This window comes from Acomys minous (assembly GCF_964271855.1).
Source record: "Acomys minous genome assembly, chromosome: 3".
Classification (NCBI taxonomy): Eukaryota; Metazoa; Chordata; class Mammalia; order Rodentia; family Muridae; genus Acomys; species Acomys minous.
The window spans coordinates 20,043,046-20,057,167 of NC_140485.1; the positions used below are offsets into that span (position 1 = coordinate 20,043,046).

At 40.6% G+C, this 14,122-nt stretch overlaps 1 protein-coding gene across 1 annotated transcript in view; it reads right to left on the bottom strand.

Moving 5' to 3' along the window:
- ZC3H6 (zinc finger CCCH-type containing 6) overlaps window positions 1–12,533 on the bottom strand; it is a 46,825-nt gene extending 34,292 nt beyond the window's left edge. Inside the window, exon 1 of the mRNA XM_084775904.1 lies at window positions 12,364–12,533. Coding sequence (XP_084632030.1) covers window positions 12,364–12,395 — 32 coding nt within the window. The 5' untranslated portion in view covers window positions 12,396–12,533. The remainder of the gene's footprint in view (window positions 1–12,363) is intronic.
- Window positions 12,534–14,122: the final 1,589 nt, after the last annotated feature.

Consider the following 14,122-nt stretch of genomic DNA (forward strand, 5'->3'; position numbering starts at 1 on the left):
GAACCACCTTTGGATGAGCCAACAGGGCTCTCAACCACTGAACCATCTCTCTAGCCCCCAGCTCTTCTTTTCTTTTTTTTTTTTTTTTTTTTTTTTTTTTTTTTTTTTGGTTTTTCGAGACAGGGTTTCTCTGTGGAGCCTTGGCCATCCTGGACTCACTTTGTAGACCAGGCTGGCCTCGAACTCACAGCGATCCGCCTACCTCTGCCTCCCGAGTACTGGGATTAAAGGCGTGCGCCACCACACCCGGCCCTCAGCTCTTATTTTCTTAAGTTTTTTAAAAAAGAAATAAAAACAACTTTGTGTGTTTTAGTGCGAAGAGGTTAAAATGTACTTTTCAGAGTTGGTCCATTCCCTCCTTCTACCACATGGGTCACAAGTATTAAATTTCATCTCTTTACAAATTACCAGAGGTACAATACCTACAAGCCTTGAAAGTGTCCATCCGCATCTTTTACCCAATATATTCTTATACCTTTTCAAAGTTAGTTTGCAGGAACTCCCTTTACCACTTTTGAAAATATGTGTACGGGGATTTTTAAATTTTTATTTAAAATTTTTTATTAAGATTCAACTTTATTCTATATGTGTATGTGTTCTGTCTGCATATATGCATGTGCACAGGTAGGTTCTGGTGCCCATGGAGAGTAGAAAAGGGTGTTTGATTCTGTAGAACTGGAGTAGCAGACACTTGTGAACTGTTATATGGGTGCCGGAAACTGAACCCAGTTCTTCCGGAAGCACGGTAAGATGCTCTTAACTCCTGAACCATCTCTATAGTACCCTGTGGTGATTTTTACCTTTTTTTTTTTTTTAAACTTTATTGTTTATTTTACTCAAGCCAATATCAGAATCTGTTAAAACCTAACTCTTAACTCCTGAACCATCTCTATAGTACCCTGTGGTGATTTTTACTTTAAAAAAAAAAAAACTTTATTGTTTATTTTACTCAAGCCAATATCAGAATCTGTTAAAACCTAAATCAATCCAAATAAAGATTTTTTTCACGAATGAAACTTAATACAAATACATGGACTATATAATGAATTTTCGCTAATCCTAACATTCTCCACAGTCCTATGACATTTGAAAATTTTGTTTAATTTTATGTAAAAGTATTTCTATACCAAAAACAATTGAGAATTCCTTTCTTGTGTTACAAATAATAACTTTTACTTGCTCAGTCAGTAACATATTTACTCAATACCTGGCTTACATAATAACTGTTAAATAAAAACACTATATAACAATTCAATAATTAGACCATTTTAAATATTCTCTTCTCCACTCAGAAGACCATGTTTTTTTGGAAGTGTCTGAAAGAACATTTATTTTTTTAGATGGGATCAAATAACTTGAAAATTTTTATTAACTAAAACTTTATTGACTAAAAATGTAAATGGAAAAGTGTGTAGCCCTAGAAACACAACAGACCAATCAGAAATAACTGATCTAATGCTTACAGAAAACAGTAGAGCCCCAGGGCTCCTGCTACCAGCAAGAGAAAAGTCTGCAGTGAGGCTAGTAATTTCTGCTGTGTGGATTAATAACACAAGGAAGGTTGCTAATCAATAGTCAAACCAAAAGAATAGACAATATGCCTATCAAAAGCAGACATAGAAAGAATTCTGACCCTTGACCTGTACTCAAGAGGGGGAAATCTTCTGTTGGTCATCCATCAAAAAGTCTTCCAATGTTTCCTTATGAGAGTTGGGGTTATTTTTAATATTCTTAATTTTTATTATTTTTATGTGTATCTGTGTAACTGTATGTAGGGGTGGGGACATGCCTATGGAGATCAGAAGAGGGTGTCAGTCCCCAGCTGAAACCCAAACTCCAGTCCTCTGCAAGACAGCAAGTACTCCTAACTGCTGAGCCATCTCTCCAAGCCCCACCGAGCTATTTTTGTTATAGTTTGCCAGTACCTGCTCTCTAGAGTCACAGATACTACTGCAAGCTGTTATTTCATCTGTGATTCAAACACTTGTTTTTTAGGGGAGCTAGCTCATTAGTTAAGAGCACTGCCTGCTCTTTCAAAGGAATGGGGTTCAATTCCCAGCACCTGCATAGCGTTCATAATCATCTGTAACTCCAGTTCCAAGAGGATCTGGCAACTTCTTTTGGATTCTGAGAGCACTGCACACATGGTGCACAGACATACATGCCGACAAAACACACATACACACACAAAAGAAAATAATTAACACTCAAAAAGTTGTTTTGTAATAGAAGGAAAACAAAAGGGCTGCTGTTAGCCAGTCAGGGTAAAGTAAAGCTTTAGGTCAGAATTCCTACAAAGGTCCTATGTCATAAAATGGTGGGTGTGTACATTTCTGTTTATAGCTATATGAGGGCCAAAGGACTAAAACCATTCAAACCACATTCTAATATATGTTAAGGCAAACTTGTGATTTTTCAAAATAAACCAAAAAAAAAAAGTGAGAATTGTGTAATCCCTAAGTGACCCAATTTGAACTTTAATACCTAGAATCCTTTTCAGTATGTAATACAATTTTATTTTTCTCTTTATTTCTAACTTCAGTATGGAAAGACACTCTGACTTGATTTTACTACCAAACAGATTTCTTGTATTTTATAAAGTCTCCAGTCGCATTTATGTTATTGCCATTTGTAAATTTTATTAAACAAACTATAATTTTGGTGGTGCATGCCTGTAATCCCAGCACTTGGGGAGGCAGAGGCAGGTGGATTTCTCTGAGTTTGAGGCCAGCCTATTCTAAAAAAGTGAGTTCAGAAGGCTACATAGAGAAACCCTGTCTTGAAAAACAAAATATAGCTGGGCGTGGTGGTGCACGCCTTTAATCCCAGTACTCTGAAGGCAGAGGCAGGCGGATTGCTGTTAGTTCGAGGCCAGCCTAGTCTACAAAGCAAGTCCAGGACAGCCAAAGCAACAGAGAAACCTTGTCTCAAAAGACTAAAAAAAAAAAAAAAACAAAACAAAAAACAAAACCAAACCCCCAAAACAAAAAACCTATAAAATATGCAAAAATAGGCAATTAAAAACAATCACCAATAAATAAAACTATGCCAGTACATGCAGGTGGTAAGCAAGCTGTGAGAATGTGCTCTGACAGGGTAAAGCCATCGTGAGGGCAGTCTGGATGACTTTCTAGGAAACGTGTGACTAGAACTGGCCAGAGGGATAGACATAGTAAGGGATCTCTGCCAACAAAGAACAAGCAAAATTCCTGTGTAGAGTGCAACACACTCCAGTAACTGAAGCCAGCTCAGAGTCACTCGGTCACATTAGCACACCCATTCCTCAAGCGATTTTAGTGTTTGTCAGGACACTGGGGCCTCCCAGGCAAAATACTTGGGCTGGTAATGAATGACCAAAGTACTAACATAAGATTCTACAGTTTTCTTTTTACTTTAATTTGTTGTGAGTTCTCTGAAACGCACAACTCCAAATGGAATGTAGTATGTATGTCTGGAGAATTTATAAATCTAAGCGCAAGGATTCTAACAAGAAATTTCCATTATTTTCCTTCTGAGAATAATGAAAAGTTATCTGGAACAGGGTAAAAAATAAATGAAGTCGGGACAGACCAAACTCAGAGTCTGTTCCTGAAGATATTTCTATTTTATTCTACAAAACCTCAGCAGCATGCTCTCTGAACCACTATCTTTCCAGAGTCTTCCCAAAGCAACAAAACTGAAGACGGGGGTGCTCATCAGAACTGTAAGGACGTTTGCAAAGACCCAAAGTAACTCAAGAGATAAAAGGAGCTTCAGGAAAACAGGGAGGCAAGGAACATACTTTATTCAGAGTTCTTTCAGCGTGTTCCCAAAAACTGGCTTCTGGATAACAAATCATCTATTAATGCCAAATTCCCTGACCATTTCATTTTCCAAGAAAGCAGAGGGAAATACTGTTGTGCCTTTATTCTAGGAAATATTATTTTTGTTGTAAGCATTTTTATTTTTCTTTTCTCTGGGATTTTCTAGGCATTCTTGTCAGGGTGGGGTATGCTGCACATGTGTGCAATGAATGTGAGGCACAAAGGACAACCTCAAGTGTCATTCCTCAGGCACTATCCTTATTTTCTAAGACAGTCTCACTGGACTAGAACTCACCAAGTAGACTAGGCTACCTCGCACACCATCCCAGCACTAGGATTATAAACATGCTATTGCATCCATAATGTCCTCAGCCTCCATCTTCTGTGGGTTTTGTTGTTGCTTTGTTTTTTTGTTTTAATACCTACATAGTCCTGGCTGGCCTGGAACTTGCTATCTTGCTTAGGATGGCCTCAAACACATAGCAATCCTGTTGCCTCAGCTGGGTGCTGGGACTCCAGTTTTGTACCATGACACTAGCAAGCATTTAAATATATATGTAAATATATATTTCCTTTTTAAAAAAGGATTTATTTATTATTAATATAGTATCTGCCTGCTTGTATGCGTATGCCTTCAAGCCAGAAGAGGGCACCAGATCTCATTATAGATGGTTGTGAGCCACCATGTGGTTGCAGGGAATTGAACTCAGGACCTCTGGAAGAGCAGGCAGTGTAACCTCTTAGCTTTCTCTCCAGCCTGTAAATTTATGTTATTGACATCATGAGAGAATAGTTACATTCCTCAAATGTTGGTTTGTTTTGTTGTTTTGGTTTGGTTTTTCTTGTTTTGTTTTGTTTTCCTTTTCTAGATAGGATTTCTCTATGTAGCCTTGGTTGTCTATAGATCAGGCTGGCCTCAAATTCAAAGAGATCTGTCTGCCTCTGTCTCCTGAGTGCTGGGATTAAGGCATGAACCACTACCATCCAGCCTCAAATATTTTTGTAAATAACCAAAAACAGGGTAGTATGTGAATCAATAAAAATTGTGAATTACTTTGCTAACTTCTTTGAGACTTAATAGTTATATATAGAAAAAGACTCTCCAGTACAAACTGAAAAATGTAGAAATCCACAGAAAATTTTCATCAAATAATTTCCCCTACATTTTCACACAGCAATTCTCCAGAAATCTTTGCTGGATGGCTCCAACAATGAGCTAGAGCGACTGCCTGTCATCTACTAACACACTCAAAGGGAACTCGTTCTGAAAGTAGTCAATACCCTAACCCCCATCTGTTGCTAGATTAATTGGAAATGTGCGGTAACAAGACTACAAGATTTAAAGGTTTGCTAAGAATGCTTTTTTGTTTGTTTGTTTGTTTAAGGAAATGCTCTACTTCATACTTGGCCTAACTTTTCAACTAAAATGTACTTTTTTCTAATTCTCCTTTGGTCAAGTAATTTCTGATATTCCTGGAAATCACATCATCAGAAACTGCCTGTTCATCTGTTTACCATTTTAATTCATCAGTATAATAAGGGAAATGTAAACACACACATGAGATTTAGATTTGCTATTAATATCTGAATATTCCACATTAAGGTGTTTTAGGTACAAGTTGGAATGAAAATCTTTGTTTTATTCGTTGAAATTTTACCAATTTGATTTAGCATAAATCTACATTTATGAATGTAGAAAATGCTACAAGCAATGTTCATGAAAACTATTTTGTATAAAAGCAAATTAACCACTAAATAATGACTTTTCCACCTCAAAATTGTATAAGGAAGTTTTGTTTGCTGCAATTGTTTTGTTCTGTTTGTGTGGGTATATACAAGACCAGGTTATAAGGAACAAGTTCTAGCTGGGCAGTGGTGACACACGCCTTTAGTCCTGGCACGTAGGAAGCAGAGGCAGGAGGATCTCTCTGAGTTCTAGCTAGCCTGGTCTACAGAGTGAATTCCAAGATAACCAGGGCTACATAGAGAAACTCTGTCTGAAACAAACAAAAACCAAACCAAAAGAAACAAGTTCTTCCTACTGTCTGATGTTCTACTATCTCAAGTGAAAATGACTCTAGTGTATGCATTAAAAGCAACCACTGGGCTAATTTAGCAATGAGCGATGCCGGGGAAAAAAATACCATTAATGTACTATAATGACTTACTTTTAAATGAGACCACTAAAATGTCTAATGACAGCTTCCAGTGTAACTGCTCCTACTTGCTCACATATGCTGGAGGTTTGTTTATACAATAATGATAACAATGGCTTTGGCTGACTATTATTTTTCACACTTTGCCATCTGACATTCAGAAAAAAAGTAAAGGCATTTGGTACAATACACAAAGAAATTACATACTTTCTCTCTCTCTTTTGTTTTGTCTTGCTTTTTCTTTTTTTAATATTTATTTATTTATTATTATGTATACAGTGTTCTGCCTACATGTACATCTGCAGGCCTTGTTTTGTTTTTTGAGACAGGGTTTCTCTGTGTAATAGCCCTGGCTGTCCTAGACTTGCTTTGTAGCCCAGGCTGGCCTTGAACTCACAGATATCCACCTGTCTCTGCCTCCCAAGTGCTGGGATTAAAAGCATGTGCCACTGTGACCAGCTTGCAGAGGTGTTTCTTTTTTTCTTTTCCTTTTTTTTTTTTTTTTTTTTTGGTTTTTTGAAACAGGGTTTCTCTGTGTAGCCTTGGCTGTCCTGGACTCACTTTGTAGACCAGGCTGGCCTTGAACTCACAGCGATCCGCTTGCCTCTGCCTCCCTAGTGCTGGGATTAAAGGCGGGTGGCATGCGCCACCACGCCCAGCTACAGAGGTGTTTCTTATTGTGGATTACTCATTTCCACTTGATTTGCTTATACAAAATAAAATTTTAAGATAGAATTATATATATTAAGGACATAGCAATCAGGTCACAACCTAGAACTCAATCCCACATAGAAATGCAAGTATTCCAAGACATTTCTCAACTGCTTGCAGGAATTAAAAACTTAAGCAAAGGGGGAATTAAGGTTGGGTGATTTTTGTTTTGTTTTGTGTGTGTCTGTGCATTTTCAATTAATTCCCTTAAGAAGCTGAAACATAGATAATAGGAGATTTTCTATTTTCTATAGCTAAAAATGCAGCTTTGTTGGCTGAAGTTAACTGATTTGACTTTCTTTTAAATGGATTATGAAAGCCAGGTAGTGGTAGAGCATGCCCCTGAGGCAGAGGCAGGTCAATCTCTGTAAGATCAAGGCCAGTCTGCTCCTAAACTCTGAAATGAAGTGAAATATGAATTATAAACTGTGATATATATTAAACTTCAAGAATCATTAGAATTCCAAATCTAGGTCCTTTTCTGTCAACTTTGTAGGGAGGAAAAAGCTGTGCTGTTAGTTTTATGTTACACATTTAAGGATGATTTACTTAAGATCTTTAAAAGCTACATGGAACTTGCTTTAGTCATTTATTTTGCACTCCAAAAAATATATGATTAATGAAAGTTTAAGTATTAATATAGTATCAGTATCTGAAGTACTGTTAAACCAGAACACTAAACTCAAAGCACATATGAAATCAGGTACAGTGGGAAAAGCCTACTTAGCCAGGAGAAAACAGCCTGATGCAACTGTCTCTGTAATTACTATCATCCTGGCTGACACATGCTCACACCAGTCAGGTAACACATCCTAGAACCCAACCCTGCCCCCAATGTACCCACGTGTATAAGTGTGTGTTTAGAATAAAAATGTCCTTTAAAAAAGAAAGAAACCAACCATAAAAGCAAAAGATTAAACTATAACAGATTAAGATGGACCAAGTGAAAAATAAGTAAATTGAGATATTAGCAGTGCATTGCAAAAAGAATTTCTCTTAACAGAAAAAAAGGCTGTTAACAATGAAAGCAACGAAGAGGAAATGCAATGACAAATGCGGCCAGTGCCATGTGCCCAGGAGGAAAGATATGCCTTAAGAGATGTGCAAGTGTGTAATTCACAGGTACAATATAAATATATGACTATCACTTCATCAGAGACTAATGCCATTCAACTCAGTCATCCGCAGTCAGTCCTCTTGTCCCAATACCATGCTCTTATTCATTGGGCAGCTCGACATTTAGTTTTCTACACAGCATCTATATGGAAAACATACTCTGTGATGCAAATACCTAGGCTTCACTTCACAGGAATTAACTGCTATTCTCATGTCCAAACATTCTCTTGATATGGGATGAAAGTGTAGGCTCGGTACTTAGATTCCAGCGGTTCCTACTGATTTACTTAGTGCTTTTGGGAACTTTTAAATCGTTGTATTTGCCAAAGAAACTCTGTCTTGAAAAATAAAACAAAACAAAACAACAACAAAATCTTTGGATTTGTTTTCTCATCTCTCAAAAGGGAGACCAAGAAAAAGACCGTCTTTCTGGGTTGCTGTGAGAATTAAATGATTCATATGAAGCAATTAAGACATTAGCGTTCACACAGTAAGTGATCAATGTTACCAGTTTTGAGACTGAGTTGGCACTTCTGAGTCTAAACAGCTCTGGAGTCAGCTGCTGACCCTGAAAAACTGGTAATGCAAGGTCACTCTGAAAGATGACTCTTGAAAAAAATCACAAAGCAATGTGCTGGCAGCCCTGGCACAAAGGCTTCATCTGGTGAACTCAAGGTCAGCCATCCATGTGAGTTAGGCAGTCCAGGAGGAAGCCTTGATTTAATATGTGGGAAAGGGTTACAGACTCCAGTTGTAGGTCCACACCTTGAATTCCAACACTAGGGAGGCAAAGGTAGCCTGATTCTGAGGCCAACCTGACCTACACAGTGAGCTCCAGGCCAGCAATGACTATACAGTGAAACCCTGTCTCAAAAACAAAACAAATAAAAAAGCAAAAAACAAACTCCAGTTACAACTAAAGATGCTAACTAGGTGACCTACATGAATGAGGCACATCTTGGGTGGTGAGTCTGCAGATGCAGAAGTGGCAAAGGACTGACGCGGGTAGAAATGTTAAGTCAAATCTTAAATGCATTCAAACCTAAACTAGGCAAAGGTCTGTGTAGAGAGCATACCTACCATGTGAAAGGCTGTTGCTGTAATTTCCTATACAGGAAAAAAAAAACCATCTAATCAAACAGCATGTGTAAACGTTCAGGTTCAGGCTGAAGGCCACCAGTTTACAGCACCTTTTATTCAGTACTAAAACGTTGTAATTTGGAATAACGTATATCAAAGGACATTTTAAAAAATCTCTTTCCCTTAGGGCTGTGATCGTTACATCTGTGAAAGGCTTTTCCTCCTTTAAAATGTAAACCCTGTGTTCTTTTCTCCATGACCTACAACTTTTATTATACCTCAGTTGGTCTCAATCATTCCAACTAACATCTCAGACACCTCTCATTCTACCAAGAATTAACAAACAAGTAACGCCTGCAGCACTGCTGAAGCCCAAGTCCTCACTGAACTACGGGTGAAGTCATGCCTGAAAGAACCGAGTGAAAGAGAACTGAGGGAAAAGGGGATTATACCTTTCTTTAGCTTCCTCAATTCCTTATCTCTAATTCATGCTTAGAAACTGGAACGCTAACATTCTACATATCTACAAGCTTATAGTGACACTTTATAAAAACATACGTTCTGCGCCAGGCATGATATATTAAAGGGAAGCACACCCAACTGGATAGCGTTATTTGTTTGTTTGGGGGACTCGTTTGTTGTTTTGAGATACGGTCTCACTATATAGTTCAGATTGGTCTTCAACTCAAGCCAATGTTCCTGCTTCAGTGTCCAGAGTGCAGAATTATAGGTGTGCGCCAACAACACTTGACTCCCAAATGGATAGTGTCAAAAGGTTATTATTCAAATATACATGTATATTTCAAAATATAGTAAACAAACTTACACAAAGCACTCAACATATAAAATATGTACAAGAAAATAATTTGAAAGCAAAACGTTATACATTTTATGAGTTTCACCTACATTCAGAATTTCTGTCTCCTATAAATTATATTCTAATTTGTTAAAAGCAGTTATAAATAAGAGATTTCACTATTTTCCTCAATGTATATTTTAGTTTTCAAAAGTGATTGAAAATAATCTTTGTAAAAATATATAGTCTGTGCAAAATTTTATATATTCTCCACTAACTCACATACGCTTGTATTACAGCATAAAATAGTTACAATGTAGAAGCAGAGAATACTTGAGGGATTCATAAATTATTTTCTCCCAAGTTTTTTTTAGAATCAACTAGAAACCTATAATCACACCCACCTAGAAATTTCTATCCAAGTTGTTTGTCATTTTGTATCAAAGCGGGTCTAATTAGACGAGACTGAGAAATGTTTACCTAATGGTTCATAATTACGAGGAGCTTCTAAAACTTATGGGCCTAGGTCACGTAAGAGGAATGCCCTGAACTTAAGAAGAGCTCCGAGGCAGGCTGGAAAACACTGCTTTGGTACATGTTTCTGTTACCAAATTCGATTGTTCAAGTTCAGCACGCTAACTGGTTGCAGTTTTGGAGCAAGGGTCATTTCTGTAGACCCTGCTCTGCTGGTTCTCCTCCTCCTCCTCTCCTTTAGCCCAGGCGCAAATGTCAGTTCTCCTTGGCCTCGAAAGTGTTAGAATTACAAGTATGTTTCACAGCACCGCTTACCGCTGGGTGAGTCAGAACTGAGCAGCTAACTGTAGATACCTTTAGGTATCGTTGCAATTGCTATCGCTCCCTCACAAAACTGATCGTTGATATCCTTCAAACCGGGAGTTTCATTTTAACTTTTAAGTACTTTAAAATTCCACTTTTAAAAAAGTAGGGTCTTGCTGTGTAGGGCAGGCCGACACACACACACCATTTCCTGTCTCAGCCCGAGTGTCACTGCCATACTGGGCCTCACAGTCTTTGTCTGACAGCAGCCAGGTGTGGTAATGCACACCTTTAATCCAGCACTCTGGAGGCGGAGACAGGCAGATCTTTGAGTTCTAGGACAGCCTGGTCTACATATCAAGTTCTGCGCCAGCTAAGGCTAATGAGACCAAGTCTCAAAGGGGGAAAAATAAAAGGAGGGAAAAAAACCAAACCCAAACCCCTGGTATCCCTGTGCTTTAGTAGCACTATTTTGATTTCTAAACTTGGTGGCATTTTTTAAACATTATTCTACGTATTCAAGTTACACTGTCCACTAACAAATGGGATCAAATTTCCTTTCATATTAATGAATTTTAAGTGTGTTAACAAAACCGTATTTAAATTTTTCTTGAAGGGTAATATTGGGCTATGGATGTGGCCAAATGTTAGAGTACTTGCCTATCATATAAGAGTCCCTAGGTCCATTTGCCAATACCAAAACGACAAAGGTATTATATTTAAAAAATAATAAAAAAAATATGATTCTGCTGCTATAATTTTAAGAGTGGATTTATCTAAAACTTGCCATATGCCTGATTGATGTCTTTCTGGAGAATTATTATTACATTTTTGAAGCTGTTAGAATTTCTTAAATCCCTTTCCAGGTCGCCATATATTTTGATATTTCAAATTTCAATGATACTTTTGTTTGATTCTATGTTTAGGGAAGAAAGGTGTGTGCAAGTCTCCAAGGCCCCACTAGACCACACTGTATACCTCCACTATTCACAAGCAATCGAGGATGTAGTTTTCACTATTCTAAGTGGGATTCAGATGCATGAGATTTTTTTTTGTGCCAGGAATTTTAATAAAAGTCCTCCTTTGCCCCCTTCAAAAATGATTTGGTTATAGATGTAAATTTGAAGTCTTACCTATAACTTAGCTATGCTAGAGTATACTCTGTAAATGCCACCAATCATTGAATGGCGCCAAGAATATGCCTCTCAGAGCACAAAGATATTGCAAAGAAGGAAATCAGAATCTCGGCTGAATTTTCAAATGATACTTAGCACCTAGGAAACCAGGTTAAGCTAAACATCTGTTGTCTCCTCGTGTTAACATAGTCAATCTGAAAACTGCCATTTCGCTTTCCTAGAAGGGGGGTGAGGTGGGTACAGGACTGCAGCGACACATGGCCTGAGAGCGGGGGATGGGAGGGGGGGAGAGGTCTTTTTTTTTTTTTTTAAACCCTCCCCTAAAAACTAAACATGTTTATTTTCAGAGGTGGACTCGGGGTAGGAAGCCAACATCCACAAGGCCTACTACTGGGCCTTCGGGGCAGGTCCCCACGGGGCTGCCGCCGCCGCCGCCGCCGCCGCCGTCGCCACCGCCGCCCGCGCGGCGCCGACGACAGAGCCGGGGCCGGGGGGCGGGGGGCTCGCACGTGCCCGGCGGGGACGGGGGCGGGGCGGCGAGCGAGCGAGCGGCGACCCCGGCTCCGGGAGGCGGGCGCGGCCGGATCGGCCTCCCCACCCCCCCACCCCACCCCCGCCCCGCGGCCGGCAGCCGGCGGCGGTGGACGAAGGTGCGCGTCACGGAGGAACCGATGGAGCCACACAAGAGACGTCTAAGTCATGCAGGAGGGCGCCCGGCCCCGGCCCGCTCCCGCCGCCCCGACCCCTCCTCTCATCCGACAGAAAGACAGACAAGAAGGGTTCCCGACCTGTCGTGCCCTGCATGTTCAGAGTCTGTCATGTTTGGTCAAGAACGGGGCGGGGCTGGAGGGCAGGTCTGGAGGCCGGCGGCGGCGGCTGCGGCGGCTGCGGGGCGCGGGGAGGACCCCGGCGCCGCCTGCGGGCACCTGTTCCCGGCCGCCGCCGACAGGTGACGAAGTGGTAAAAACTCACGGTTACTAGTGAGCGACACAGACACAGACTTTTCCAGTCTATTAACAACCACGCCAGAGAGATGGGGCTCTAACTGCAAAGACTGGGCAACGGCCCCGCGCTGCCGGCGCAGCCGCTCTAGTCTGTATTCGCCGCCGGAGGCTGAGGCGTGGGAGCCGGCGGGCGGCGTGCAGCGACGCGGGGATTTGGGTAGTGGCCGTAACGGTGATTTCTCCTCACCAACATGGCGGCACCCGAAAACAGGCGGCTCAGAAAATGGCGCCGGCCGCAACACCTCGCCCGGGACTAAAGGACGTGTGAGATTCCTCCGCGAAGCGCGGCCTTCTCCCTGCCCGCCGGGGTGAGCGTGTTGGCCATTGGAGGAAGCTGCCCGTCAATCACCTCCAGGGGCGGGCTCTCGGGACGCTCGCCGCGGCAGCGGAGGCAGCAAGCTGATGGCTGGGAAGGGAGGCGACAGATGCTGTCGGGTGGCGCCGGGAGTCGCATCGGGAGGGGCCCGCAGCCCCGCCAGGCCTGCTAAGTCCACCGGGTCCTCTGCGCCGGTTTCTCGGTGTTCCTGCGAGACTCGTCGTCCGAGGGCTTTAGCCGTCTGGGCGCATCACACCATCCTCCCGCCACCCCCCACCTCCCCCGCTCCTACCCCCTACCCCGCCACCGTTAGCTGAGCGAGATAAAAAGGAACTCAGGACTGCCAGTAAAATCTGTGGAAAGAAAATCTTTTATTTTTTCTTTTCTGAAATAACACGGAATCATGCTTAAGCCCCCAGATTTGTGGCTGTTCTCTATTTCTGTAATTGCTAGTGCTTATTCGCATTGGAAGGAAGACTGGCTGGCATGCAACTTTTTCTGATAATGTTAAATTCACCCAATCATTACTTGAAATTGAAAGTAGCTGTTGAGGACATTAAAATATGATCTCATGTCTAAATATTAGCGTTTTGTATGTGGAATGATTCGAATATTTCATAAATAACAAGACAGCGCATTTCTTCATGTCAATGGCTGTCAGAAATAATCTTGAAATGAGTAGTGTATACTCGGTTCTGAAGGAAAGTTGATGGTTTTTTTTTTTTTTATTAAAATGATGAGCCTAAATGTCCAATCTTCCCAAATACACGCCTTCCTTTGTCTTTGAGTGTTCTGATGCGTAAATAACCTACATCCAAAGAGCAATTGCGATTAGAATAATTTGAAAAGAGAATAGGCATTGTTTTTTAGTTGAACGCAGCTGTTATGACCTGAACCCTTACAATTTTTAAGGCGGCAGCCCATTATTTATGGGAAACTTTCAAAAAGCACATCTGTTTTATCTAGAAAAGCAAATATTAGCTTTTGGAACTAAAATCTTCAAGCCTCTTCATTTAATTAACCAAAGGCTTTTGAGGTATAACAGCTGCACTTGACAACCACATTTTCTGCTTACACATTAAAGTAGGGACTTAAGAGTTGAATTTTTTTTTTAATTAAAAAAAAGTCTTTGAACTGGTACACATTTGAGTATTTGCTGTATTCAAATTCGTTGGAAAGTTTAAACACACACTAAAATAAGTTCTGGACATTAGTTTACCCTTTGAA